This window comes from Miscanthus floridulus, chromosome 3 (genome assembly GCF_019320115.1).
Source record: "Miscanthus floridulus cultivar M001 chromosome 3, ASM1932011v1, whole genome shotgun sequence".
Lineage (NCBI taxonomy): Eukaryota > Viridiplantae > Streptophyta > Magnoliopsida > Poales > Poaceae > Miscanthus > Miscanthus floridulus.
In genome coordinates, this window is record NC_089582.1 from 137,406,672 (window position 1) to 137,434,611 (window position 27,940).

General features: G+C 46.9%; 2 protein-coding genes across 3 annotated transcripts; one reads left to right on the top strand and one right to left on the bottom strand.

Annotated features, from left to right (window-relative positions):
- The first annotated feature begins 2,756 nt into the window (after positions 1 to 2,756).
- LOC136544523 (polyamine oxidase 1-like) lies at positions 2,757 to 3,902 on the top strand. The gene is made up of 2 exons (XM_066536659.1): positions 2,757 to 3,363; positions 3,883 to 3,902. Exons 1-2 carry the CDS (start codon positions 2,757 to 2,759, stop codon positions 3,900 to 3,902), a joined length of 627 nt encoding a protein of 208 aa, XP_066392756.1.
- A 2,050-nt stretch (positions 3,903 to 5,952) lies between these two features.
- On the bottom strand, positions 5,953 to 11,486 carry LOC136542569 (protein IMPAIRED IN BABA-INDUCED STERILITY 1-like). Of its 2 annotated transcripts, none has more exons than XM_066535070.1 (10): positions 10,868 to 11,486; positions 10,127 to 10,780; positions 9,269 to 9,553; positions 8,857 to 9,174; positions 8,371 to 8,598; positions 7,660 to 7,757; positions 7,281 to 7,395; positions 6,598 to 7,146; positions 6,380 to 6,512; positions 5,953 to 6,276 (listed from the first exon to the last, which is right to left on the bottom strand). In XM_066535070.1, the coding sequence occupies exons 2-10, from the start codon at positions 10,502 to 10,504 to the stop codon at positions 6,257 to 6,259; spliced, it is 2,124 nt and encodes a 707-aa protein (XP_066391167.1). In that variant the 5' UTR covers positions 10,505 to 10,780; positions 10,868 to 11,486; the 3' UTR covers positions 5,953 to 6,256. The 2 variants fall into 2 exon arrangements, with proteins under 2 accessions (XP_066391167.1, XP_066391166.1); XM_066535069.1 differs by having other exon boundaries at positions 10,127 to 10,788.
- Positions 11,487 to 27,940: the final 16,454 nt, after the last annotated feature.

A 27,940-nucleotide genomic window follows, 5' to 3' on the forward strand; every position in this document is an offset into this window, starting at 1 on the left:
CAGCATGTGGTGCTCGAGCCGAGCGGAGATCATCGACGACGGAGTAGGCCCAAGGTCGCGCTCATATTCTGCCTCACATGCTTGCATGAAGGGCACTCGTCCTTGTGGGATGAGCATATCCGCCAAAATTATAGGGATGGCTTGATTATCTTCGTAGAGTATGCTTCGATGGGATGACTCTGTCCCTCTGTATCTATAGTTTAAACATCTTTGAAAAATGTATCTTTTTTATTTCGTCCCTCTTACTCCTCCCGATCAAAACACTCCTAAAAAGTTCATCCGAAAATACAAGCAGTCAAGCACTGCATTACTACTGCATACTCCAACTATAGCTACCGTCCCGGGAGCTAAAAGGTCAATTATTGGTCTATCCGCGCTATTAGCATCTGGGGCGTGCGACATTTATTGCCGTTGCCCAACACACTACTAGTACTATCGTTGCAGCAAGTACCATTACCTACTATCAGTACATTGTGGCTCGCGAGAACGGCGGACGCCCGACACGTCTCTCTTTTCGTTTCATGGACACGTCTTTTTTAAACAAGAAAGGGTCTTTGAGTTCTCCATAATAGGAACTACTATAATAATAGAAAGCGCGTACGATGTATAACGTCAATTGTAGCTACGGATAAGTCATCAATGAATAAGACCCCAATGGACCGTCCAAGGCATTCCATTCCCGTCCGTGACGCTATATCATAGCTAATGACTACTTACCCCGTTTCAAATTAGAGATCATTTTGATTTTTTTTGATACATTAATTTATATAACATATGTCTAAATACGTAGTAAAAACTATATACTAAAAAAGTCAAATCGATTCAAAATTTAGAATGGAGGGAGATCTCCCTTCGTCGTCAATTTTAAAATTCTGAGTAGCACTACACTACATGTATCGTCTGACCACTAAGCTCAAGATCATACCCTATCATATCGTGACGGACGAATATGTGACTTGGCTTTTTACTTTTTTTTAACTCACAATAGATGCACACACAATAGCCACCTATTTAGGCTGAATCAATCTTCGGTCATTTTTTTTCATACGAAATTAATCTTTTGTAGCATATAGTAGGACTTGAAATTTATTTGATTTAATTGAAATAAGGTTGAGTCAAGTCTATTTAAATACACAAAACAGGTAACTTATTATCATTGACACGATCTGAGCCCTCTCTTTGGAGCAGATTTTGCCTAGATTCTTGGAGAAGAATTCCGTTGGACACCTCCAAATGTCACGATTTTTAGCGTAGATTTCTTCCCCCACAATTTTTTCCTATTGCACCATTTCAACATGCAAGCAAAATCGACTCCTAGGGAGTTGTGGGAGAAAATTTTCTCGATTCTTCTTCAACCCTCTCACCCCATCTTACGGACGTTGTCCCCTGCTGCCCGCCTCATCACCGTTGCCCTCATCTCATCAGTGCGCCGCCCCCGCCCCCATCCTCATTGTCGTCGTCTCCCCCCTCGCCTCCTCCTACGTGACTATGTCAGCCCCCCTTCTCGTGCCAACGACCATCATCCTCCCCGTGTTGCCGCTCTGGTCCCCGCCTCACGCCTAGGGGTAGACCCAACCTTAGTCCATATAGGTCCAAGCCCGTCCTAAAACTTTTTTCGGCCAAATTATTAGTACTAGTTTGACTTTTAAGGTTCAAACTAAAGAAGTCCAACATTATTAAGTATTTCTATATCTCTAGACCATCCCTCTGTTCAGCCGATGCTCGCTTGTGCTCAACCTCAAATTATGTATTTGATTGTACCATATTAAATACGAGATATTTTTTATAGACATACTCTGGATTCAAATCCTAGGTCTACCACTGCTCATGCCGACGCCGGCCGACATTGTTACCAAGCTCCCCTTCTTCGCACCGGCATCTATCTCCCTCCTTGCACTGGCGGCGCTACCTCTGACTTGATGGAGGAGGCGATATAATTTGAGCTCGAGCAACACATTCCCACGATAGAGTAGATGAAGACGTGACCACGGATCCCCAAACAGTACCATTTTGGGCAAATTGGGTCTGTTCGACTGCTAGTTTTTTAGGGACAATTGTCTATTGGACATCCAAAGTGATGGTCATTTGCTGGTGGACACCCACTTTGGAGTATTTTGCCAAAAAGACACCCTGGTTCGGTGAAATTAGGCCACTGGACACCTCGGACCGGTTGCAGCTGGTTGAGGAGAGAGAACAGCGGTGAAATGACATTCTTACCCTTGCCGTTGTCTTCTTCCTCACTCCCTTTCTCTTTTTTTTTCTGTGGCGATCGATCAATTCTTGTGCTAGCATTGACAGTCCAGTGCGCGTACTGCCATGCTCATGCTCTGTTTCACAGCAGATGCATGGCTTTAAAGAAGTCGTGCAGCGCCGCCCGCGACGACCCACCATCCTCATCCCACGCCCTGCTCAGCACCTGTCGCGCCTCCGCCATCCGTCGCCGCAGCGCTTCTGACTCCGCCGTGTCCCCCATCACCTTCTCCATCGCCTCGACCACCATGGACCACTCCACGTCCTAGCTCTCCAGGTTGCCGCGCGCCACCTCCACGCACGCGCCCCACTCCTCGGCCAGCATCTTGACGTTGTAGAACTGCTCAGCGACGAGGGGCCAGCCCAGGAGCGGCACGCCATGAGTGAGGCTCTCCAGCACCGAGTTCCAGCCGCAATGGCTCAGGAACACGCCCGTTGCGGCGTGCACCAGGATCCGGAGCTGCGGGCGGGTGCTCACGTCCGAGTTCGCCGGCCACCGCGTCGAGATGGGCGCCACGTGGATTCAGGGGATCGACGGGAGCCCCATGTACGCGCTCGCGCGCGACGCCGGCGCGCTCGCCTGCGGGAACGACCACCCCCCTTACGAGCGCATGGACGGGTTTCCCGAGCGCGTGCTCATGGTTGCCGAGGGCGAGTACCGCGACTTTCCCGGCGACCACGTCACGATCCCCGGCGGGTACTCGCGCGTCGTCGACCACCTCGTCGCGGCACTCCTGCCGGGCACCGTCCGCCCCCGCCTCGGCCTCCTCCGCCTCAACTGGAGCGAGACCCCGTGCGCCTTCACTTCGCTGATGGCACGACAGCGATCGCCGCCGACCACGTCATCCTCAAGATGTCGCTGGGCATCCTCAAGGCGTGCCTCAGCAAGGATGCCCACGCCGCGGGGCGGGGTTGCCTTCGACCCACCGCTCCTGCAGTTCAAGTGCGACGCCGTCGCGAGACTCTTCTTCGGCGTCGTGGACAAGCTGTTCATGGAGCTGGAGGCCGTGCCAGCGGCGAAACCAGAAGGTGGCGGCGGCGGGGGCGGCCAGCCGCTAGCCGCGTGTGCGCCACCGGAGTTCCCGTTCCTACACATGGCGTGGCCCACCGGAGGTGCGAGGCTGGGGCGCGGTGCCGAAGCGGGCCGCCGGAGGCGTAGCCGCCCGCGACGGCGTGATGCGTGACGGCGGGTGTGGGAGGCGGAGAGGGTGGCGGGGACCGGAAACAGAAAAAAGAGAAAGGGAGAGAGGAAGAAGAAAACGGCAGGGGCAAGAATGTCATTTCACCGCTGTTCTCTCTCCTCAACCGCCTGCAACCGGTCCGCGGTGTCCTATGGCCTAATTTCATCGAACCAGAGTGTCTTTTGGCAAAATACTCCAAAGTGGGTGTCCGTCGGTAAAGGACCGTCACTTTGGATGTCAACAAATAATTGTCCCCTTTTTTTACAGCAACCCACTTTGGATGTCAACAAATAATTGTCCCCTTTTTTACAGCAACCGCTACGGGTGGTTTTGTATACCACAACATACTATTGCTACAGTAAAAATCCGCAGCTGCATGGCTGTTGTGGTTGAAATAAGCTGGCCTAAACAATTACTTGTAACACTAATTAATTTGGGCTTCCTCTTGCAGCCTGGTGGGAGAGCGAATAAGCTGATAAAGATGGTAATAATATAAATTAAAAAAACGAAGGTCCCTTGGCGCACAATCAACCGCGACAGGCTGCCTACGATAATATGGAGATATCGGTAGCGATTGACAGGGGAGCCCCACGTGCCTTTTCTCGAGTGTCGGAGGACAGCGACTGTTGTTGGGCTGGACCCACGTGATAGTCACTCCACGTATATGCATGCACAAGACACTCTCTTTCTAATTCTCTGTGCTGATTAACATCATCCACTAATCAGCTCAATTCCGTTCTCTGATAGCCATAGGACCAGGAGAACTGGGCAGCTGGCGACCAGTGCGCCACAGGCCCACAGCCACGGGCACAGGAAACACACGAAGCTCCCGCGGGCCGCCCTCCTCGTGCTGTCACGCGCGACGGCAGGCTCGCAACCAGCGGCGGCGATCGATCGCCTTCGCCTGCCTGCGGGCTGCAGAAAGTTTGGTAGCGCAGCGCGCATCCCAAGGCCGTCAGCTCGCCGCTGCATCCAGGCACCCACAGTCCACTCGGGGCGCATGCATGCCGCCCGGCCCCGCTGAAACGTGGGCGCAATCATAGAACCGGCAGTGTCAGCGTCCGCCAGCCTTTCCCGAGAGCGTCGAGCCGTCGACCAGCTTTTGCCGAGACCGTTGGCTGGAGCAGCCATCGGCCGGCATGAGGAGAGGACGTGCGCGGACCACGCAGCGGAGCGTAGGTGTAGCTGCGGAGCCACGGGTGGGAGACGATCGAATTCGAAGCACACATCCATCCGGCCATCCCGAAGCCGAACTGCCGAAGAAGAGCGGAACTGCGGTCTGCGGAAGAGGCGAGCGGCGAGCCGAGTGGGGGCGGGGCGCAAGATGGCGCTCTGCACATGCCGGTGTCGCCCCACTTTTCAGTGCTAGGAGACAACCGGAATATTGTCCAACTATGGCTTGTGCCCAAGGACCATGCCATGCATGCCCCCGCGGGCCAGCGCGCGAATGTGCGCCGCGTCCTCTCCTCGCCCCGGATCGGCACGGCAGCGCATTTACGCCCAGCCGCACTGTGCAGCGCCCGGGCTCTCCCCTTCTTCATCGCCTCTGCTCTGCTTGCTGGGTGTTTGTGTTTCTTCGGTCACCACTAACCACCCGGCCCTTGCTATTGACTGCGATGCGGTGCGCGGGCGGCGCATTGGTGTCCGGTGTTAAATCTGCGTGACATCGGACTCTAGTTGCCAGGACGAGCAAGTACGCCGCGGGCGGCGCGGCGATGGAAGGGAAGCGCCATCACTTTCGTTACGTTCTGTTCGGTTACCCGAGATCTACCGCGGCGGACTTCTGAACCCTCTGGTACCTGCCTGACTGCCTGCTGCCGTCCGGCAGTCCCGACTCACCTAAAGAAAGCGCCGTCGCTTTCTGCTCCTCTACCGCGGCCGGCAGGCGGCAGGGACCGTCCGTCCCGGCAACTCGTGCTGTCGCAGACTCGCAGTCACAAAGTCATCACAACCACCGCGGCCGGCCCGCCGGCCCGCCCCCTGCTCTGCTCGTCAGTGTCACCAGCTCTCCCTCCCGGTGCCCGGACAAATGGACAATCCAAGCCGCGCGTGACCGATTCTTCCTTCCGTCCTGGGCTTCGGCCGGTTAGAGGTCCCGCCCGCTCCTTTGGGCCAAGCTCCCCCCATCTGTTCAGGCCTTCGGGGTCGCTTCAAGTCCACCGTCGGTTGGACGTTCAGCAGCTCCGTTTTGAATCGATCTGAGGGACTGGGCCGCCTGCCGCAGGAATCAGCCCATCTCCTGATACGGCGCCCTTTTCAGTTCCCGGGCTCATGTCCGCGCTTTTCAACTCAGAGCCACAACGCCGTCATGGCTGTTGCAGAACGTAGAAGAGGCTTTTTGCTCAAAAAAAAAAAAAACGTAGAAGAGGCTTTGAAGCTGCGATGCCTGCCAGAGGAGGCTCGGCTTTAGGCCCAACTAAACCGAGAACACATCGTGATTGTGCAGCTGCAGCAGAGTGCCAGAGCAAGATAACCACAAACAGTTATTAAATTTTACTCTTCATTTTCTTCAGAGGCTACCTTTACTACAACCGCACCATGTTGTGCTGCTTATTGGTTCCATCTACACAATCGTCTATTCAACCACACTGCCCCGTCAGCCGTTAATATTTCTTTGTACAACAAAAATGGATATGGCTCTGTCGTCTTCGGGGAATCTACAACACACGCCTGAAGCAGCGAGGCACAGTAGCTAAAATTTTGCTGTAAGCTGGGATCACCAAAGTTCATGACGTTTTCAGTTAACAATGGAATCGTCAGCAGCAATTGCCCACTTCCCAGACTGGCAGCAGAGGCCCATCAGAAGCTAATGACATGCTCCCCCCTCACTTGTCCACCTTTCTACCTGTGACCATACAATCAAACAAACATTCACACATGATTAATGGATCAAGCAGGAGCAATGGAAAAGGGAAGAAAGGTATATACTAATTCCGAAACACAATTACCTTTCCTGAACCATGATGTTCGAACAACTTGCCGGATATGGCGCTCGTTCTTCTGTAACAGTTCATCGACCTTGTGCGACTGGGACAACAAAGGGCCAGAGTATTCAACCTTCTCTTCTTGACCATGATCGCCCTGGAGTTTTGAATCGGACATTAGTAACAACTTTGATATAAAAGTAGAAACTCGTATAAAGTAAATGATGGACTTGTCAACGCACCTTGAAGCTATTCTTTGATGAGAGAGTACCCCCAAGAAACATGGCGTTTGAGAAGTTCTGAGAGTGGTAAGTGTCGCAAGAATCAAATGAATCTGGACGCTCTAGCTGTGACCACTTCTTCAGTACTGCACGCTTTGCTGCATCATGAGGCTCCCGGTCTCGGACTTTGGAATTGACGCGTGATATTGATACGTGTATGTCTCTGCTAGGCAGCTCCCTAAGGCCAACATTCTCTTTAGCTTGGGTCTTACAGTCCTGATCGGCCAAAGCGGGGAACTGGCTTCTTGAGCTAGATCTGGTCCGTGATCTATCAAAAGAACGATCCTCCTGTGGTCTTTTGGCCCATGCAAAGCCACTAGATGAAGAAACACTCAATGGCCCGGAGAAAGGTATTTCCTCTCGTGATTCATTCTTAACATGACGAGCACTCTCTTTAACTTGAGCCGCTGACACTGGTTGTATGTCCGCAAATAGCCTAGCATCACCATTCAGTTTCGTACGATCCTGTACTGTACCATCTTTGTTTGCATTCACATTAGTTTTGGATTCCTGAAAGACGGAAGACAAGCATAAGACATTTGGTGAGTATTCTTATCATCAACTCAAGTATCACATAGCTTGGCCAAATTTCTCTGTTGATAACATTCAGTGAAGGTATCCAGCCATTATTAAAAAAATGATACCTCTGTGCTACTTATTATCTGCTTAGGGACTGCAATAGGTTCTCTTGCTGCTCTGCTGAGCCTTGAAGACTTCTTGGATGCTTCTGTCCCGTGCCCTCTGCTACTAGCTTTTCTTCTGAAACAAAAAAAGAAAAAGAGAGAAATTAATGTCGTTGTTATTCACTATGGCAGTTGCCGGACAAAAAAAAAATCAACTTCCAGTCATTAAATTGTGTACTGGTAACAGTTTAAAGCCTTAAGCAGTGCTGGGAGCTGCTCGGCAAAAGGTGAGTTTTTTCAAATTGTGAAACACACGTTCAGAAGCAAGAATAAATGACAGAACCTAAGTTTCTGGCTTCCTTTTCTGCAATAAAATGACTCCAAATTTAAAAATTCCCACCTGAGTGCATCCTCTCGTAACTTTGCATCCATCTCCTTGTTGGGCGCATGCTTAGGCAAGCTCGAAGGTTCACACGCATAAGGTTTTGTCCTGAAAAACTGCCAAAAAAGGGGAATATATCACACATTATCATGACAGGTGCGATTCTTATAATTTACACTATGGACAAAGATGACTAATTTTGGCAGTGCTAAACCAAATGATTTCTTGCCCCATGTTAATACCATGTAAAAAATCGGAAGCGCCAAGCTAAATACAAGTTGCACTAACACTAATATTTTGCACTGCCCTTGAAGATTTAGCTTATGATAATACAATCCGGGCGATCTACAATATCCTGATGGCTCGAATATCTGTTCATGTGCTTGATTTTTTTTTCCAAACTATGAGTGAATAATTATTTCAATGATGCATAACAGAAGAAAGGGCGGTAGAAGAACAGAATCAGCAAATTTTTACAAACTAACAACTTAAATATCCCAATTTCCAAAGGTCCAATATACTACTCCATCCCAAATTATTAGTCGTTCTGGCTTTTCTAGATACATGACTTTTATTACGTATCTAACCTATATCTAGATGCATAGCGAAAACAATGTACCTACAAAAGCCAAAACGACTAATAATTTGGAACAGAGGAGTATTTTTTCCCCCAAACCTCCCCATCCAATACAAAATGGGATTAAAGGATATCACATAATGCAATCTTACCTCAGAAGAAAGAGCACCTGATGCAGTACCACGCTTGTAGGGCTCCACCGACAGAAGAGTTTCTAGTAAACTCAATGCATTTTCTGGTAGCCCTTTAAAAACATCTCGTAGGGTACTAGGATATGGATGATGTGGTTTAAATATTGTTGCATGAGGCAACTTCGACTTCTTCCAATAATCATCAGCTGGTGAACCACATAGCTTAAAAATCTTGTGTAGTTGCTCCACCTGAAAAAATGAAAGGGGTTCTATATCATATTACATACATCAAGCAAATCCTTGAGAATTTTGACCTTCTGGCAGACTAAAGTGGGAAAGTTCAAAAAGAAAATAGAAGAAAATGAGACATGTGCTTCTAGTGAATTAGGATTGGAGGAACACAGCATCTAAACAGTTTGTTAACCAGAACCCCAAAAGATATGAAGAATCAGGCAGATCAGCAGATGCACCGCAATTAACTATTAATTGATGTAACCAAATAGTTACCTCGGTTCTTCCCTGCAGGATAGGTTTCCCACGATACATCTCGGCAAATACACACCCAACACTCCACAGATCAACAGCTGCATCATAGTGAGTTGAACCAAGTAGCAGTTCAGGTGGTCGGTACCACAGAGTAACAACACGGCTGGTCAGAGGATGGTTTTTGCTGGGATCAAAGAAATTTGCAAGACCAAAATCAGCTATCTTTAGAACCCCCTCGTTATTCACGAGGAGATTAGCACCCTTGATATCACGATGAACCACACGTCGCGAATGGCAATGCTCCAGTCCTGACAGTAACTGGTTCATGTAGCACTTGAGCTGCAGTAGGTGACAATCAGAGGAAAAAGTCAGGCCAACACAGTGTAAATTCAAAGCTGAATTGAATGAAGGCAGCGAATGTAGTTGAACATACCTGTGCTTCAGTGAATTTAATGTCCGGGGAGGAGCAAAGTCCAGCAAGATCATGCTCCATGTATTCAAATACTAGATAAAGGCTGCATGATAACCGGGAAGTAATCAAGCCTTCCAGTTTCATGACATTTGGATGATCAAGTCTTCTCAATATTTGTATCTCCCTTGCCATGAATCTAACACTCTCTGGCTCAAAATTGTCAAATCGAACCTTCTTCAAGGCAACGATCTTTCCAGTCTCAAGGTCCCTTGCCCTGAATACACTGCTGTATGTGCCTTGCCCAACCTACATATAGGGTGCAACAAAGAAACAAGTCTGGGTCACGCAGCAAACATATGTGCAGTAATGCACGGGCTTCATTACCCTTGTTGCAGACATAAAACTAGCACAGTAGCAGTACTACTTTGCTTCATTACCCTTCTTAATAAAAAAAATCAACTTTTCCTTTTGAGTATGATGACAGACAAGAAACAGTAAGAGATCAAATTCCCGATCAGCAGCGCATACCAACAACGGAGACGGCTAAAACATGTGATGCCTCATAGAAGGAAGCACCAGATCACCCAAGTCACCTCCTTTACCTTCACAACAGGTGGCTGTTATACTAGTTTATTCTTCATGTCATAATCCATCACCCAACAGAGTATTACTACTAACTAACGCGTGATAAAGGATACCAGAAAGATACCAACCAGTTAGACCAAATTACAGTCCCAACAACCACCATCCTTCTAAAATTCCACATGCAAGCAAAATTTTGTCATGGAAAATGACCCACGAGCTATTGAATTGAACCAGTCACGAAATCTGAACCGAAATGAATCACCTAGGAAACCTCAGCCGAAAGCTCCACAGTACCTTCTCCAGCTTCTCGAAGGAGTCGGCCTTGAGCGGGATCCACCCCTGGATGGCCTCCCCGGCGACGGCGCTGAGCCACGGCGGCCACCCGGCAGCCACCTGCTCACCCTCAAGGCTCTTCCGCAGGCTCCGCAGCCGGAAGTTCCGGGACGCGGCCGGCACGGCGACGACGGCCTTCCCTGGCTCCTCCGCTTCGTCCTTGACCTTCTCCGACCTCCTCGCCGCGGACGACGAGCTGCGCAGCGAAGACACGGGCACCGGCAACGGCACCGGAGGAGCAGACTCCTGTGCGCGAGGCTGGCTCCGGTCCCTGAGCCCGCCGGACGAGTCGGCCGCCGGCGTCACCGAGACGGCGTTCTTGGACGCGACGCAGCCCATGGCGGCGGCGGCGCACTACGAGCACCACCAAGCGCCACCAACCATACGCCGAGGTCGCGCACGGACACGGACCAAGATCGGCGCGTGATCTTCACGAGTCGGCTCCTTCTCCGCTCCCGAGGTCCTTCTCCCTCTGAGAGCCGGCGGCCGCGGTGTAAAGAATCAAGAACAGAAAGCTTGACTGACCCCTTCCGCCCGCCAACCACAGGCGTCACGGGTCGAACACGACACAAGTCAAGAACACGCCGGGAGGCCCGGGCGGCGGGCGGGATTGACCTGGAAGACTAATCAATGATTCGATTAAGACGCGACGCGAGCCATCACGAAAAAAAAGCAGGGCGAGACTTCGTTGACACCACTGACCGCACTCCCCCGTTGACGGAGACCACGACGGCGACGCTTCCCCGTGATCGCGAGGCGTGGTCGGGCGTGGCGGAGAGGCAGGCAGGGGTTATCGAGCGGGCGGACGCACGGAGCACCCGTTGCGCCGAGCGGAAAAGGCACGGCCTTTCCGCGACCGCGGCCGCTGCGCGGGGACGGATCACGAAACCGCCAGAATTACCGGCGGCGAAGGCGAAGCCCAGCCCAGAACTTGGGCAAGGATGACGGCGCGGCAGCCAAGAACGGCGAAACCGCCCTGCCGCGCCACCGGAACTGAAAAAAAGGAAGGCGCCGAAATTGGCCGGAGAAACGGCAGCAAGTGGGAGAACTCGATCAGGGGGAAGGGGAGGGGAGTGGGGCGAGCTCGCAGTCGCAGGTGGGGTGGGGAATCGAGCGCGGGGCTTAAAAGGTCCACGCCACGGGCCGCGGGCGCGGGAGTGATGAGATTTTCCGCGCACGCTTCTCTCTTTTGGGAGGAGTCGCCGCTGCGCCTTTGATGAGCGCAAGTGCCTTTGCGCAGCGCAGGGGAGAGGCCGGGAGCGGGAGGGGACTCGGCAAGGCAAGGCGCCGCGCCCCTGCTGTTCTTGTAGCGAGATCAGCGGGGGCGTAGGACCCCTTCCTTGCCAGCTTTTGATTTTATACGGAACTTTTCAGGTTGGCCCCCTGGAATTTCCGGGTATTCGGGCGTACTGAATTCGCGTTGCACTGCACCGGTAATAACCCCGTACCTGTACCTCCAGGTGGGTACTGTGCGGTACGTAGCGGTTCCCGGACGGCCACACAGGCACCATACGGACTGGGCCCGGTCCGTTGGAATGCCAGCCTCTCCCGCACACGATTTCCGTTGAAACCAAACTGTTTCTCGTTTCATGTCAAAATTGCTACTACTACCACGTAGGACGTACGGAGCACGTTACGAACTAGTACCACCAAGACCGGCCGCTGAAACCGAAGAGGATGGCGCGCCGCTTAAATTAGGAGGGGGGACAGCACCAGTCACAGCTTAGCCCTGTTTACTTGGACTGGTTTAGTTTATAAGTTACGACTGAAAGTACTATTAACTGATTTGATGTAAACAAAAAATACTATTTATTAATTGATAAACCATGACTTAAGCTAAATACGATGAAGTGAACATACTGAGCCTACCACTAGCACAGCAGATCAAAGCCGCCCCTGCCGGTCGAGGGCCGCCGGGACAGCGCGAGTTAGCCAGCTCACTTCGCGTCTCGCGCACGCCCCGTGGCCCGTGCTCCTCGCTCCGTTTTCCCCTGTTTTCCCGATCCCCACACGGTAGTGTTTAGTTCTCAAAAATTTTCAAGATTCTCTGTCGCATTGAATCTTTGGACGTATACATTAAACATTAAATATAAATTAAAAATAAAATTAATTACATAGTTTAGACGAAATTTACGAGACGAATCTTTTAAGCCTAATTAGACTATAATTAACACTAATTGTCAAATAACAACAAAAGTACTGGGTAGATACCATTTCGCAAAAAAAAAAAATCGCCACCCGCCGTCGCTTTCCTCGTTTCTCCTCTGCTTTCTCTGCGGCGTGGCAAAAGAAGAGGGCGAGCAGAGCCAGGTGGCCGGGTGCTGCCTCCTCTCCTCGGCCGACGCATCCTAGTCCGCGTCTCCGTCCCCCACGCCGGCCCCGCCGGCCTGGGCGCCGCGGCGGTGTGAAGGGGACTGGACGCGCCGACGAGCCACGCGGGACGCGAGCGAGGGAGACGGGTGCCTGCCTGGCCGCGCCCGTGCCGTGTAAACGGCGGCAAGCTAGTCAAACCAAGCCCGGCGTGTCCGCGACGCTGCGCTGCTGGGTGCTGGGTGCTGGCTGCTGGACTGCACACGCGGACCGGACGGGCTCGGTCGGGCGGGCGGTCCACGGCGGGGTACAGATACAGTTGCGCGCTCACCGATTTCAGCGTGGAAAAACCGCGCGTCATGCGCAGCGCTTTGTCCCCGTGCGCCTGCCCAAGCCCAAGTGCCAGTGCCACCCATGCGGATGCGGCGATGCTGCCTGCGCACGCAGTGAAGTGCCAGCCTCGGCGGCGCCAGTTTCTGTTGTATCCGGAAATCGGTGACGACACGCATGCCGGGCGCGTTTGGATTGTTGCCCGAGGAAGCCCGCCCTAATTTTGGTCGTTGACTGTGGACAAGTATGTCATTTGAATAGGAGACGAGATTTGATTTGCCCTGGTTCCGGTGCTCACGCTGCGTTCATTTTTTTAGCCAAAAATGCACGGTCGATTCACGGGCGGCCAATGTCTCCGCCAATTTTTAGCAAACCGATGATTTGGCACGCCAGAAACCAAGCAAAGAGGTCCAACTGCAGAATTGCGTCTACTGTGTCCAGCCAAAATGACCATGAGCCTATTCGCTAGTTGGTTTTTAGGTTGATAAGTCCGGTTAGTGCTGGTTTGTTGTGAGAAGAAAATACCGTTGGCTGACTGATAAGCTCGGGATCAGGCTGCATAACGTTTCTGCATTGCGAACGTGATTGCTGTAAGCCTTTAACATCTTTAGCAGGCAACGGCATTGGCGGATCCACGGGGGGCTGGGGGCTGGGGGCTGCAGCCCCCCATGAGGGGTCTGCACTGCGAACGTGATTCGCCAAATTCCCAACTGCCCCCGTCCAAAAAGGTACTAGTGCACTGAGTAAATTGGACATAATATTTGATGTGGAACTGTCCCACAATTGGCAATCCTGTTTTTAAAATTGACATTTAGGCCCCGATTAGGTCTTTTTTTTTGGATTTTGGCTACTGTAGCACTTTCATTTATATTTATCAATTAGTGTCTAATTATGGACTAATTAGGTTCAAAAGTTTCGTCTCGCGATTTCTCACCCAACTGTGCAATTAATTTTTTTTCGTCTACATTTAGTACTCCATGCATGTGCCGCAAGATTCGATGTGATGGGTACTGCGTAAAATTTTTTGAAATCTAAACAGGCCCTTATCTCCAGCTTGGTCAACAGAAGAAGATCTCGAAAACAGACAAATTCTCGGCCAGAACTGCATGCGTCAACTAACTACGAGTATTATAGTGCTGTTTAGTGGAAGGTTAGGTTGGGAGCTACTACACCCCACACCCTCAGAAAGGCCAAACGCCCTAGTTACTGCTCTTATAACATTCAAAGAACAGATGCATCAAAGTCCACGATGCAATCTCGCATAAGACAAATCTATGCGCAAACGTGACTGCTGACCGCAGAGTACTACTAGTAGATGCTAGTACTAGTGTAGTACTGCTGACCGGTAAAACACGATCACACTAGATTTGTCTGACAGAAAACCACTCGGTTTGGAGGTATTTTTGATCTGTGTTGGTCAGATTCCTCCTTCCTCCTTCCTCACCTACGAATAGGTGAGTAGGGAAATGGGATGATTTAACAATTAGTACCATCAGGAACTTTTCAAAAGAAGTGGATTTCTGCCGGGCGATAGACTACACTCTACCGCGTGACTGATTAAGCCAATGTTTATGTCTAGTGGTCTGCTAGCTGGTGTGGGCATGTGATGGGCAGACACTACGTGGATTTGGTGTTGACAAACTCTGGCCAGAAATATGTTTGCGCGCATATATCGATAAAATTAAACCAAGGAATCTATATGTAGCTTCTAAAGCTGCTTATATGGTACACTGAAAGTTTATGCCGTGCGTGATTTAAAATTTGGGTGGAATCATCCAGGAGTCTGGAACCGTGCTCTGCCGACAAATGATGGGCTATCCTCTAGTCCTAACAATGTTTTTTCCCCCCTTAATAGGTACGCAACTACGCATAGAAAAAGGAGGGTTTCCGTCGTGAACGGCTGCACTTTGATATCTGATTCAACTCTAGGGAATGTACACGGTCACCAAACAACACCGTCGAGAGGATGAGAGAGTCCACGAAACAGGACTAGCTCGTAGGACGTGTGGGGGGGTCAAGAATTGGATTCGCGTCGCGCGGAATGTTTCTTTATCTCCATCTATCTAGGTTGGTGCTGCCGCGCTATGCAAGAGACAAGGAGGACGCCGGAAAGAAGCTAGGGAGTGGAACGGTGGCAAGGTTGGGATGCCCCGGGCGAGGTCTGAAACGGATGCGACGGTGGTGTGGTGCCCCGTGACTTCCACGGGAGCGGAGGCTGGCTGACTCGTTTGACTGATAAGGTTCAAAGGATTATTGGTTGATTTATTATAAAAAAAATATAGTTCATTTGTTGAAATAGCACGGCTCAACTCCTCGACACGCCACGCCACGTCACGGGGCCAGGCGCACATGGAATCTGACTGACCCACTCGTGCTTCCGCGCACAGGCAGGTGCATCTCTACTGTCTTGTCCACGCTCTTTCCTTCTGTCCATACGGGAGAGTGAACGCAAGTGTATATACTGCCAAGACCAAAAGAGAACTGTGAATCTCGTGCACCTGTAGTGTGAATGGAGCTTACTGTAAGTCGTCTTCATACTGCAAATTGCCATAGTACAGTAGGAGTACGTGTTTGATTCGAGCTTCAGTCGTGTGTCGTCTAGGTAGTAGTACAATCTGGCACGGAATTACATGCGCTAATACAGAGAGCCGCATCTGCCCGAGAATAATCAAAGTCGACTGCAGAAACGATACACAGTTTAATTCCACATTCACAATGCATCTCATCATCAGCTGACCATGGTTATTATTGATCATTCCATGGTCTCTTTTACCCGTCTTTTAGCGAGAGCACTTCCCTACCCCTCTGAGCTCCTTTGCAATATGTACTGGAGTAATAGCAAGAAAGAACAAGAGGGGACCTTGTATTTAACTAGCTTGAGCTGTGCCGCGTGCTGCCGCCTGTCTCGTCGAAGCAGTGATGGCGGCACGGCAGAGATAATGCAACATGTCAGTGTTTAGTTTCTTTCATGATAATGCAACAACCATGCCATAATCGACCAGCTAACTCCGTATAGTTGGAGGACCTATAACACCAGATGCAGGAGTAAGCTAGTGTACTAGTAGTAGTTATTAGACCACTCGTATCGTATTATCCCTCCCATGTCAATCCACTTGCAGGATTCTGTCGCGTAGAGAGCACTCTAATGCCTTGTTCGCTTGGCTGATAAGCCATGGCTGAAATACTGTTGGTTGATTTGTTGAGAGAGAAAAATACTGTTCGTTAGCTGAAGAAATACGGCTTATAAGCTAAGCGAACAGAACGTAAAATGCGAATCATTAGGCTTCTCCTAATATGATACCCAATTGCATGGAGATTACTAGGAATATTACGGTGGATTATGCCGAGATGTGCGTGCTAGGGCGAGACCCTACGGTAGGCATCGCCGTCGAACTCCCAAGTCTGCCTACGGTACGCACGCGATTAATGTTCTCTGAAACGACTGGAGAATCAGTGAATGTGATGTGGACGGGGGAGGTTGGTGGCGATGGGGTTGCCGGAGACTTTCGAGAGCAAGGAGCCAGGGAGGCAGGCAGCCTTGAGTGGAGTCAGGCTGGGGAGCAGGCAGCTGGACCCCCTTCCATCTAGTTGATGTGCTGACTTCCACCTCTTCTCCTTGGTTCTCGTCTGGTTTCGGTTTGGCGCCTCGCCTATCCGTGGTCACGGGTGGCCTGGCCGCCATACTCGGCGGCTTTGTTTGGTCCCTGTAGTAAATGAATTGGGTGTCTGGTCTACGCTGCCATTGCGCGCGTAATTGCAATCTGCCTGCCGAGAGAGATGCTCAAGACACTTCAGACTTCAAAGTGTAGTAGCATGGTCCAGGAGATGGGTGCTGCGTACAGCGTACGTACGAAGCGCAAGTCCTGCATTGTTTGTTTGGGCTAGCAGGAGATGGATGGTTGCCTTGCATCTCTCCTAATCCACTACTACGTATTCGGCTAATGGCATTATGGCACAACCCAACCAGCACACGATTAATGGCTGGGAGCTGGGAGGCTTCGAAAGCCATTACTCACGGTTTCATGGTTTGCCTCTGCTAGAAGCTTTTCATATCATCCATCGCATACACCATTGTCCTGTTCGCTTGGCTGATAGTCATGACTGAAAGTACTGTTGGGTGATTTGTTATGAGAGAAAAATATTATTCGTTGGCTGAAAAAGTACGACTTAGGCTCTGTTCGCTTCGATGAAAAAATAAGTCAAAACATTGTTCTGGCTAATTTATTGTGAGAAAAAAATACTATTTCAGCTAAAAAAATAAGTTGAAAAAACAGATTATAAGAAAAAGCTAAGCGAATGGGACGTATGCGTATAGCTGAGAGGCCGAATGGCCACGTGAGGGCGTGCGTGTGGCTGCTGGACCGCTCGAGACTGGACTTGGCATCCCTGAGTCTTGACAGATGAAAAATAATCTTTCCTCCTGGATGCAATGCAAGATCACCTGTCAAGTGCTAATCCAGATCCAGTAAAAGTCTGCCTCTTCGAGCAAAGAAAAAGCGTGCATCCGTTAGCTGATGTGCCATCGGGCCGTAGAATCTCGTACAGCCACAGCAGGAAGCCTGCACCTCACCTGAACCTGCGTACAGTAGTACTGTAGGAGTACTCGAGCTAGCACTGCAGGTCTTGTTCGTTCTAAAAAGTTTTCCTAAAAAAAATACCACAGTAGTCATCATATGGAGCATTAATTGTAAACTAATTGCACAGTTTAGTTGTAAATCACGATACGAACGTTTAAACCTAATTAATTCATAATTAAATACTAATTGCTACATAAAAATAAAAATGTTATATTCAAAATATCAAACTTCACCCAACTAAACGAGGCTGCAGTCGGTTTTCATCCTGAAGCATGCAATGCAAGACGACAGCACAATGTACAGAAGATGCAGCTTCCTGTTCGTGCGGGGCACACGTCGTCGCAACTGCAGAGACAGACTTGCAGCAGTCCGGTGGTTTCCATCCTTTTCCCTGTTGAAATAAAACTTACACATAACAGGATTATAATCTTAGTCTAAACATGATCACTAACTCAAACTTACGTGGAATAGATCTTAGTGACTAACCAGAGTCCCTAATGGCATCTATGCCTCTCTGTTTGGTGTAGAAGTTAATGTAGATGAAGTAGATATTAGTCTTCACTAGATTTGGGCTTGATGCTTCTAGTTGGTGAAGAACGCGATGTTGATCTGTAACAGTACCTGGACGTGGGTAGACGGCCTGTAACACTCTCGGTGTTACACTCTAAATCATTTACTAAGACACGTCATGAGCATCATATTTATGTGTAAGTACATGTGATAGAGTGCATAGATGAAGCATTGCAATTAAAACGATCAATAAAAGTGTTAAACAAAAAGTTACTCCATAACTCATACAGTTAATAAGTAGGGTTGTAAACCAATTTTTATTGAATAAAAACACCACTCAAGATGGTATACGAGACTATCAAATCAAGCTATAACACTATACCATCCCTTAACCCAATCTCTCAAAATAATTTGCTAAACATAGCAATGTCTAGTTGTTGACAAACTTCGATTTTTTTAAGTTTTTGAGCTAAACTTGATTTCAATTTATAATTTCTAGGCTAGTAGAAATATTAGTTACTAATATCATTTTCAACAATAAGTATTTCACTGTCATCTACAAATTTAATATTTCAAACTTTATTCATGTGACACTTAAATAAAGTTTGAAATATTAAATTTGTAGATAACAGTAAAATACTTATTGTTGAAAAATGATATTACTAACTAATATTTCTACTGGCCTAGAAATTGTAAATTGAAATCAAGTTCAGCTCAAAAACTTAAAAAAATCGAAGTTTGTCAACAACTAGACATTGCTATGTTTAGCAAATTATTTTGAGAGATTGGGTTAAGGGGTGATGTAATGTTATAGCTCGATTTGGTAGTCTCGTATACCATCTTGAGTGTAGCTAAGACCGTTTAGGTTTTGTAGCAACTTTAGTCGTGGTGGGAGCTTTAAAAACCGTGCACAACATGTCCTCGGCCTGTTTCCCCGAGTGGGTGTGGTCATCGCGCCTCAGGGGCATGACGTCATTGCGTCGGTGCATCTTGAGCACGCCCGCGTGCTGTCCGTGCTCGGCTAGCCTTGCCGGCCGACCGATCCGTCGGGGGCGCTGCGGTGTGGGGCCGCTGCTGCTGCTGGCGCGGTCGTGCATCGCTGTCCCTCTGGCAGAACCGCCTAATCTAATGCCTCCCAGGAGTGCTCGTCTTCAATTAGACACTAAGCACTCAAGAGATGACACTAAATTACTCGGTTCTGTCGGATACGCCCCATAGGAGAACCCAAAAATCTACATTTTTGCCATCAGGATCACAAATGAGAGAATAAAACTTACATCATTCTTAATCATTTCTTACATCACTTTTAATACAACACCAGAGTACAATATTTATTATTATAACAACGGAATATAATCATATTATCAGAGTTACGAACATTTTAATTGAACAGCGGAATATAAACATGTGAACAGAGTTACAGCGGAAATAAACATGTATTCATGGCATGATGAAGCATTGGTATATAAGCTATGACAACAGATTATAAAGCTTTCATTTATAAAAACATTTGGTGAGAGTTATAAATAAACACTACGGTCGTAGCGTAAAAGAAATCCTCTCTGAGCCCACCAGAAGGAATCCACATATAAAAGTCAGCTCAAGCCTCCATCTGTCACCTGCAACAGGGAGAATAAAACCCTGAGTACTCAATTGTACCCAGCAAGACTTACCCGACAGGAGAAAAGAGAAGACTCCAAGGATATACAAAGCTATATGGCTTGTGGGTTGATTGCATTTGTAGAAAGTATTACTAAACGTGCGTCCTTATATTTGATTTTTAATAAACTGTCGCATTGGTTCATCAACTAACCATTCTATGTAAGCACCTGTGCTACTTTCAAGTAGGTGGTAAGCAATCAGAGTTCCTTTTTCCATCTTTCATCTTTCATCTTCAGTTCTTACTACGGTGCTAGGCCATAGACGAGCCGTATCGGATTTCTTGATGATTCACGAATCAATGCCCTCAGCTAGGTACCCAAAAACACACGCACCGCTTATACTCAAGGCATAAGTAGGATCAACCTATCATCCTCCTATCCCGGATGTCTAGGCCCCCATCCAAACTGGGACTCCAAGCCCCCACCCCTGAGTCTCGGACTCAATGTGGTGCAAGGACCTCCTCCACCAAAATAAAACCCTCACAGTCGGTCTAGAAAGAGCCAGATCCGTGACAAGAGAGCAACAAGTCTTTCAAGCGCCCATACCAAAGTATGTGCTTGGGATAATAAGTCTGTGACTTGCCTAGAGCCTTATGCAACGATCGGTCCTTAATCGACACGGACAAGGAAAATAGTGTAACCAAGCCATACCCCGCGTCCATGGCAATACAACCTCTTACAGCCACCAATACCCAAACCATATCCCTGTTCGGTCACCATTTTTTCTTTCCACCATTTATATTTTCTAAGTGATAATAATACAGTAATATATTTCCTATCTCTCGTGAGTGACAGACAATCACTCGACTTCTATCGGAGTCCTATAGCATATCATTCTACACGATCATGTCATACTAGTAAGACTCATATGATAAAGATATATATGCAAGTGAGTTTCATTCAACTCCTTAAACTTCATGCACAAATATAATTTAAACTGTAGCAAAATAAAGGTTATGCACCGGGGCTTGCCTTCAGCGGGCACGGTGTCAACAAAGTCAGTGACGGGCGGCTCCAAAACGTCCTCTTGCACGAGGATCTCCTCCTCGTACTCTTCGACGACTTCATCGTACTCCTGCTCGCCCGTAGTCACGAACTCTACCAACTCGTTATCTACATGTATGAAATGATGATGCAACACTTAGTAATACGACAACAGCAACTCTTAAAATAAGAATACATCTACTAGGCTACAAAGCTAACTCTAATGACTAATACGCAAAGTTACCTATTCTCCACTAAACAGGTATGAAATATTTCATGTATTATCTTAGCAACTAAAGGCATTCTTATTGTTAATATCAATTTACTATATATATGATAAAACAAGGTGCACTAGCTACCATATTTATCAATATATTCTAAGGCCACAAAAATTACAGTGAGCACATAATAATACAATGAACCTACTGTAAAAGAATTTTAGGGCTAGCACTTCTACCAATGCATCACAAAAATTTTCATTCTCTAAATAACCATAATACTAACAAGCAACCCAGAATTAATAAGTAACCCTAAAACATTGTAGAACCATACAAACTAATTATACTAACATATAGATCATGAATTTAGGAATCTAACAAAATTTATTTCATCATAAATAAATGAACTCTAGAGATGAAGAAAATGATATTATCGGAGGAGGCTAATCATGCTATTGGACTTGTTGATCAGCACGTGACTGTGAGTCTAGAAATAATGAAGAAGGAGACTGATGAAATCCTTGTAGGTTAGCTACCTCAGTCGATTACAGCTTGAAGAGGGAGATCGGCAGAGCGCAGCCTTCCTAGGCAAGAATAGAGGAACTCGATTTAGAGAGTAAGATGGTGAGCGGCGGAGTGGGATGCTCGGCGGGCTTGGCGTGTCCTTTATAGGCAGGAGACGCGAAGGTGCGATAGCGACGCGTCGTAAGGTTAGTGGCTAACTAGCTTGCTTAATGGTAAAAAACGCTACACGACGTGTTGCTGTAGATGAACAATGTTTTCCGTAGTGAACAACGTTTTCCACGGTGAACAGTATTTCTGCGGTGAATAGTGTTTCCAACGTTGCTATAGTGCTGGCATGTGGAAAATGCGTCTGACCTTCATTTACAAACCAACTGAGCAGTGAGCAAATGGAGTGCTCAACGGGCCGAGCTTGTGCATGTGCGATGTTGCTGCCGGTCGGTCATGTGCTGCCAACTTGACTTGCTTGACACGACAAAGTAAAAAGCATTGCGTCTCGCCAAAGAATATACTGAAGCGTGCTTCGCGGGCTTGCGAGTGCCGAGTGCGTGCATGGGAAATTAAGGAGGAGAAGAATAATAAGAGCTAGAGTTGTATCAGGATGACAATAGTAAATTGAGCTGTGCTAGAGAGTATTTGGTCAATGAGTAAATTAGAGCTCAATTTGAGAATTAGTGCAATAAAATTTAATTTCCCATTTACCACATGCAATAATACATAAACATGATGCTCATGATATGGTTTATTGTTTTGATTAAGGCGTAACACTGAGGGTGTTACAACGACGCAATAATTTAGGGGATCCAAACGGTTAGGACGGCAGTTGTCGTAGTTACGTTATCAATTTATCTAGGGACTAAAACTAGTCTACGTAAACGTAAACATGTCACTAGACAAAAGCGTTTTACTGAGCATGCTTATCAAAATAAACACATGAGTATATATATATCATTTTATTTATTAATGGATTTTATTTTATTTATAAAAGTTGTTTTTCATGCTTAATCTAACAGTACAAACCGTTCGCTAGCATCGTCGTTCGATATTCCTAAATATTTCTATGCACTGAGTAATTTAACTTGGGCGTTTATTTGAGCCCACAAACTAAGCCACACAGGATTCACTTCACATAAAGTATCTTTTAAATCAGAAATTCTGAGAAACTCATTTCGAAAATTTATCTTAGGCCTAAATCGCGGTGCTAAAGGAGCTCGTAACACTAGGGGTGTTATAGCCCCTAACCCATGCGCTGCCGCACAGCCAGCCCACCGTGCGTCGCGACACAGCCGCTGTCGCATCATCCTTGCACAGCGCCTCTGGCTCGGTTGGATGTCGTGCGTACGTGGTCGTGCTTGCCGTCTCCATGCCATTAATGGCACTATGACACGCCGGCCACGCCAGTCACGAAAGCGCGTGCCTGTCTGCTAGCGCCTGGACATGAGTCTCCACAGTCACGCCAACCACATCTAGCCAAGGTGCGCACACGTCGAGCCACCGGTCGTACCCCACCGCCCTCTCTCTATTTCTCATCCCTATGCCATCATCGAGTCGTGCCCACGTGCGAGCCAGAGAGCGGTCACCTCTACTCAATTCCGTCCGTCTGTACCTTCGCCCTCCCGTCTTCTCACCGCCCGACCCCGCACAGCCATGATGACGTCCTGGCCATGCGCTAATTTGACTCCTTTGCACTGGCGTGCCGTTAAGGCCGCGCATCGGACATGACCGAGGGCAGACCCCCATTCCTCCACCCGAGCACAATTACTTGCGCCACTACATTTGCCTTGCTTCCTCTTAGCCCTGCGCACCCCAGTCCAGTCACTACCGCCTCTACTCCGTCGCTTACATGACCGTGCAACCGCGGTACGCCGCCACATGATTTGGCCCGCACGCGGCCGGCCACCCTCGGTCGCTCTTCGCTCCAACCCTCACTGTGGCTTGGCTTATGGTACTCCCTTGATGCTCTCATGGTAGCTGGTTATGACCGTAGTAGCACTAGTTTGTCGGGGCGGCTACGCCAACATCACGACTGTCCACGCACTGCCATAGCCATCTCCAACTTGTCCCGTAGCCCCATGTCGTTGCTAGGTGTAGGTAGTGGAACCCTAGATGATTGTCGGCCCGACCGACGGGCTAGAGTGGACCTCTGGTTGTCGGCGTAGCTTCTCCATGCCGCCACTCGCCGCGCCACCACACGTGGGGCCACTGGGCGGTGTGCGTGGGAAAATTTCTGGAATTCTAGGGGGTTAAGCGAGAGTAGCTGTGAGTAATAGGACTTCGGTGTAGTTTGGGAAGAATCCGGGGTGCTGGCCACTAAAATGCCTCGCACGCGGGCTATCTCTCTGTCGTGAGCCGGCCTACGTTGCGTGGGCCGCGTGTGCGCGCGCGCTGCACCACACGTGTGGACCACGCGGAGAGATTCGTTTTCCGTTTTTCATAAGGAATTAGAAATAGTTTTCTAATTTAATTTTTGAGCTGATCTTTGGTAATTAATATAAAATCATGTAGGTGTCCGAAAATTGTGAGACAAATTTTGTTAGGTTCCTAAAATTGTGCCCTATCTGTTGGTGTATTTAGTTCATGTTTATATATGTTGACATTAGGGGCTATTAAATCAATTGAGGATGCTTAACAATATTAAGTTAGTTATTATAGGAATTTTTGTGGTAAATTGGTGATAGTTTTAGTCCTAAAATTTTTATAGTAGCTTCAGTATTGTTATGTGCTCAGTATAATTTTGTGGCTTTAGAATAGACTAAGCATTAGGGTAGTTAAATGCTCTTCGTTTTAATATACATTAAATCACCAATAGAAATAAAGATATATCCTTCATTTGTAAAGCTATGTGTTTGTTAGTTGAACCCAACACTTTGCTTCGTAAAGATGATAGTTAGGTTAGTACCTTGGTCATTGGGGCTAGCTTGGTAGCTTAGTATGTGTATTCTTATTCTAAGAGTTGTTGTTGTCTAAATGCTAAGTGTTGCATCATCATCGCATATATGTAGAGAACGAGTTGGCGAAGATCATGACCACCGGCGATCATGAGTTTGAGGAGATCATCGAGAAGTACGAGGAGGAGATTCTCGTGCAGAAGGAGGTCCTGAAGCAGCCACTGTCTGACTCAGCTAACACTGTGCCTGCCCAAGGCAAGCCCTAATGCATAACCCCTTATTTTTTATAATCACTGTTTATATATGTTATGTGCATTTATGTTATAGGAATTTTATAGAAACCAAATGCATAGATATACCTGTCCTAAGAGTCTTACTAGTGTAGGTTCGAGTAGATGCTATGCTTAGGTCATCGGTAGCGTAAGTAACCTATCGTTGCTCACAATAGTGGATTATTATTACTCCCATAATAAAATGATGAAATGAAAAATAAAGATAGGGCAGGGATATGGTATGGGTCTTGGTGGGTGTAACAGGTTGTGTCCCGCGACCAACGGGGCTTAGCTTGGTTATACTATTTTCCCTGTTTATATCGATTAAGGACCGTCCGTTGCCATAGATGGTAGTCAGGTCACAAACTTATTATCCTGAGCACATACTTGATTATAGAAGCGGGAAGCTCGTTACGCTCTTACCGTGGGTTCTGGCTCTTTCTAGACCGACTGATTGGAGGCGAGGAAAGGAGAAGGTCTAAGCACCTTGTTGAGACTAGGTCTCAAGTGTGGGAGCTTAGAGTCCAAGTTTGGACGTGGACCTAGACCCCATGACGGGAGTGGAATGGGTTAGTCTTGTTTGTGCCTAGGGCGCAAGCGGGGCATGTGTTTCGAGGTACCCAGCTGGGATACATTGGTTCGCAAATCGCCGTTTCCGTGAGACGATACGACTTGGCTATGGTCTAGCACCGTAGTAAGAACTGGAAGATGAAAGATGGTGAAGTGGTTCTGATTGCTTAACCCTTGTTTGAAAGTAGAATAGGTGCTTACCTAGAATGGTTAGCTAATGAAATAACCATGACTACTAATAAAACTTGACTCTAAGGACGTACTATTAGTAATGCCCTTTCGCAAACAAAGGAAAACAACAAATCTATATTGCCTATCATATCCTTCAGAGTTGGGAGACTATTCCCACTTGTCGGGTAAGCCTTGCGAGTACATTGTGTACTCAGGGTTTATTTTACCTATGTTGTAGGTGCAGCTTGATGAGTAGCTCTTGTGTGGAGGATTCTTCTAGTGGGCACAGATAGATCCTTATATCGTTTCCGCTAGATGGTTATTTTCATTCTGTTGTTTAATTATCGCACTCTAAACTCTAGTATTATAATAAATAATTTCTAAGAACTCTTGTTGTATGAAATGGACTAAGTATTATAAACTTGTACTCATTATTGAATCATAGCGATAAAATGTGGATTGTTCGAGTTCTCCCTTGGGGTGTACTCAATGGAACTAACAGATGTAGCTCACTTTCGAGGTGCTTAGTGTCTAGTGGAAGACGAGCGCCTCCGAAAATATGTTATTTCGGACGGTTCTGCCACACGGCCTTCCTACACCCTCCAGCGCCTAATTGTCCAGTTATGTGAATAGTCACATGAATTAGAGAGAATAATGACTCTAGGGGTGCTTCTCTTATATATAATCACGTTGTGGGCCAGGGGGGCAAACCCTTAGAACTCTAAGTGTTGTCGTCGATCACGACAGTTCTTATTTAGTTGGATATTAATGACGAATGGGTGGACCAAAAAAAACTTAACGTTTAATTAATCTCATAATTAAGTTCAGGATTAGCCGAACTGATCACATTCCAACATTCGCCCACTTGATCAAACGGCTAATGCAATTATGCAACTAATTTTCGCCTTACATTTATGTTCACACTCAGTACTACAGCAAGATCAGACCAATGCGTCCTCAGCAGCATTAATCGCCACTGGGACCCCATAACCCATTGTTCACTGCAATACCTTGTTAGAACGCTTATTACTTATTGGGAGTATATATGGCCCTATTACCAGGAATCAAGTTAGAGACTCTGCACTAAAACCCAAATTGATTTGCGCGCTTATAAATGGGATAAGTGTTAAGCCTCAAATAATTAAATATGCTAGCATCAGCTTAGTTCTTATTTTTCTCAAGCTTCATAATCTGATCCTAGGTTCTTTCTTTCACAACATTTAATCAGTGTGCTTGGCATCTACATTTGATGTGTCGTTACTCCAAATAATACTACAACTTAACTATAGACCTGTAGCAGTATGTTAACACTCAATTTTTTGGGATAATATCTCTTAAGCCATGTGGCCTATCGTATTCATGCCACTAATTGAGCTTATCTTAAAAAACTAATTATATTTGGAGCTTTCAATAAAACTGTCCTTTTCTGCAAGAGTAGGTATAATCTAATTGTGCACTTTCTTATACATACTGAAGAGAATTGGCAATCGACTAATTCTTAATTCTTATAAGTGACATGATGATTCTTTTGGTGCCTCGTCAATAACTTAAAATTCTTTAGCACCTTCCAGTTGACCTATTCTGGATTAATAAACTAATATTTTTGCTAAGTATCCCGATGCAAGTCTAGACTAGTATTGACTTGAGGATTCTTAAAGTTAATGACAGTCGAAGCATATGGAATGTCTTCCTCTTCAACTGTTACTAACTTATTCTTAGAATTATTTAGGATAATTAATCTTACTGCGTTGTGCAATTGCACTGTGCAAATAGACAGGTGTGGCATTACTTATTCAAACTATATCACTTAAGCATTCATTTGATATGCCTTTTGTGATAGTCCTAGTACTCAATTGGTCCTGTATTGGTGTATTTCAATAGCCAAAAACTCAGAGGCTTCATAAAAATATATCATATTAAAAATTTTGGTGAGTAGAAAACTCTTATGTGACATTCCTATTGCCACATAACTCAACTTCACCCATGTAGAGTATTAGGACAATAAACTTTTTCACCTTTTTTATAAACATAATTGTCCACTTAATGAAATTCTAAATCATAGTGGACTATGTTCTTAGTTTAAATCTTTTAAAACTCCCTTCGAAGTCACGCTTAGAATTGTATACCCTTTTATAGCCTACTGGTTTGACTTCATGAGGAAATTTATTAACACTCACACTTTATATATACTTATGGACCTAAGCTCATAAAATTGCTTAGTTTAGAATAACAAAGTTCCTCTTCTGATGTAATCATCTTATAGATTTATCATGGATCACAAGCAGATTAATAATAATAGAGGTTTACTTATGTGTCTATTTATCAACTAATGGTTGCTACATATATCTGTTGTGGCTTACTAATTGACTCGTAAAATCCACAATAGAAACTGCAATAATTTAAATGGCGGTATACTAATGACTTATGGCACAAACTGAGATATTTATGTCTTCTTGAGTCATTGATATAGAAAATCGTATCTCTCCAATATTTAATCTTCCTCCTTTGTGAACTCTCACTGATTTTTGCTTTCTTTAGGAACACATCATATCTTAACAACTTAGTGAAACAGTTATTAAAGTAGAAACACAATTCCTTGGACTTTGCTCCCACTGATTTCTGTGTTCTCTAGGAACATAATCAGGGTGCCATGTGGATAGCTCATTTACTTAGAATCTCATTTTTTATCCTTAGCTAGACTGTACTTATGTCTTGCTGAGGTTTTGCCCAGTAAAATTTTTATGGTCAAATATTCATCAATC

Excerpts from the sequence above, each read along its gene's own strand:
- LOC136542569 (XM_066535070.1), bottom strand. The coding sequence starts at position 10,504 with ATGGGCTGCGTCGCGTCCAAGAACGCCGTCTCGGTGACGCCGGCGGCC. Across the intron at positions 9,554-10,126 it reads CCTTCGAGAAGCTGGAGAAG|GTTGGGCAAGGCACATACAG; the intron begins GTACTGTGGAGC and ends CCCTATATGTAG. Across the intron at positions 7,758-8,370 it reads CAGGTGCTCTTTCTTCTGAG|TTTTTCAGGACAAAACCTTA; the intron begins GTAAGATTGCAT and ends CTTTTTTGGCAG.
- LOC136544523 (XM_066536659.1), top strand. The coding sequence starts at position 2,757 with ATGGGCGCCACGTGGATTCAGGGGATCGACGGGAGCCCCATGTACGCG. Across the intron at positions 3,364-3,882 it reads CATGGCGTGGCCCACCGGAG|CCTGGTGGGAGAGCGAATAA; the intron begins GTGCGAGGCTGG and ends TTCCTCTTGCAG.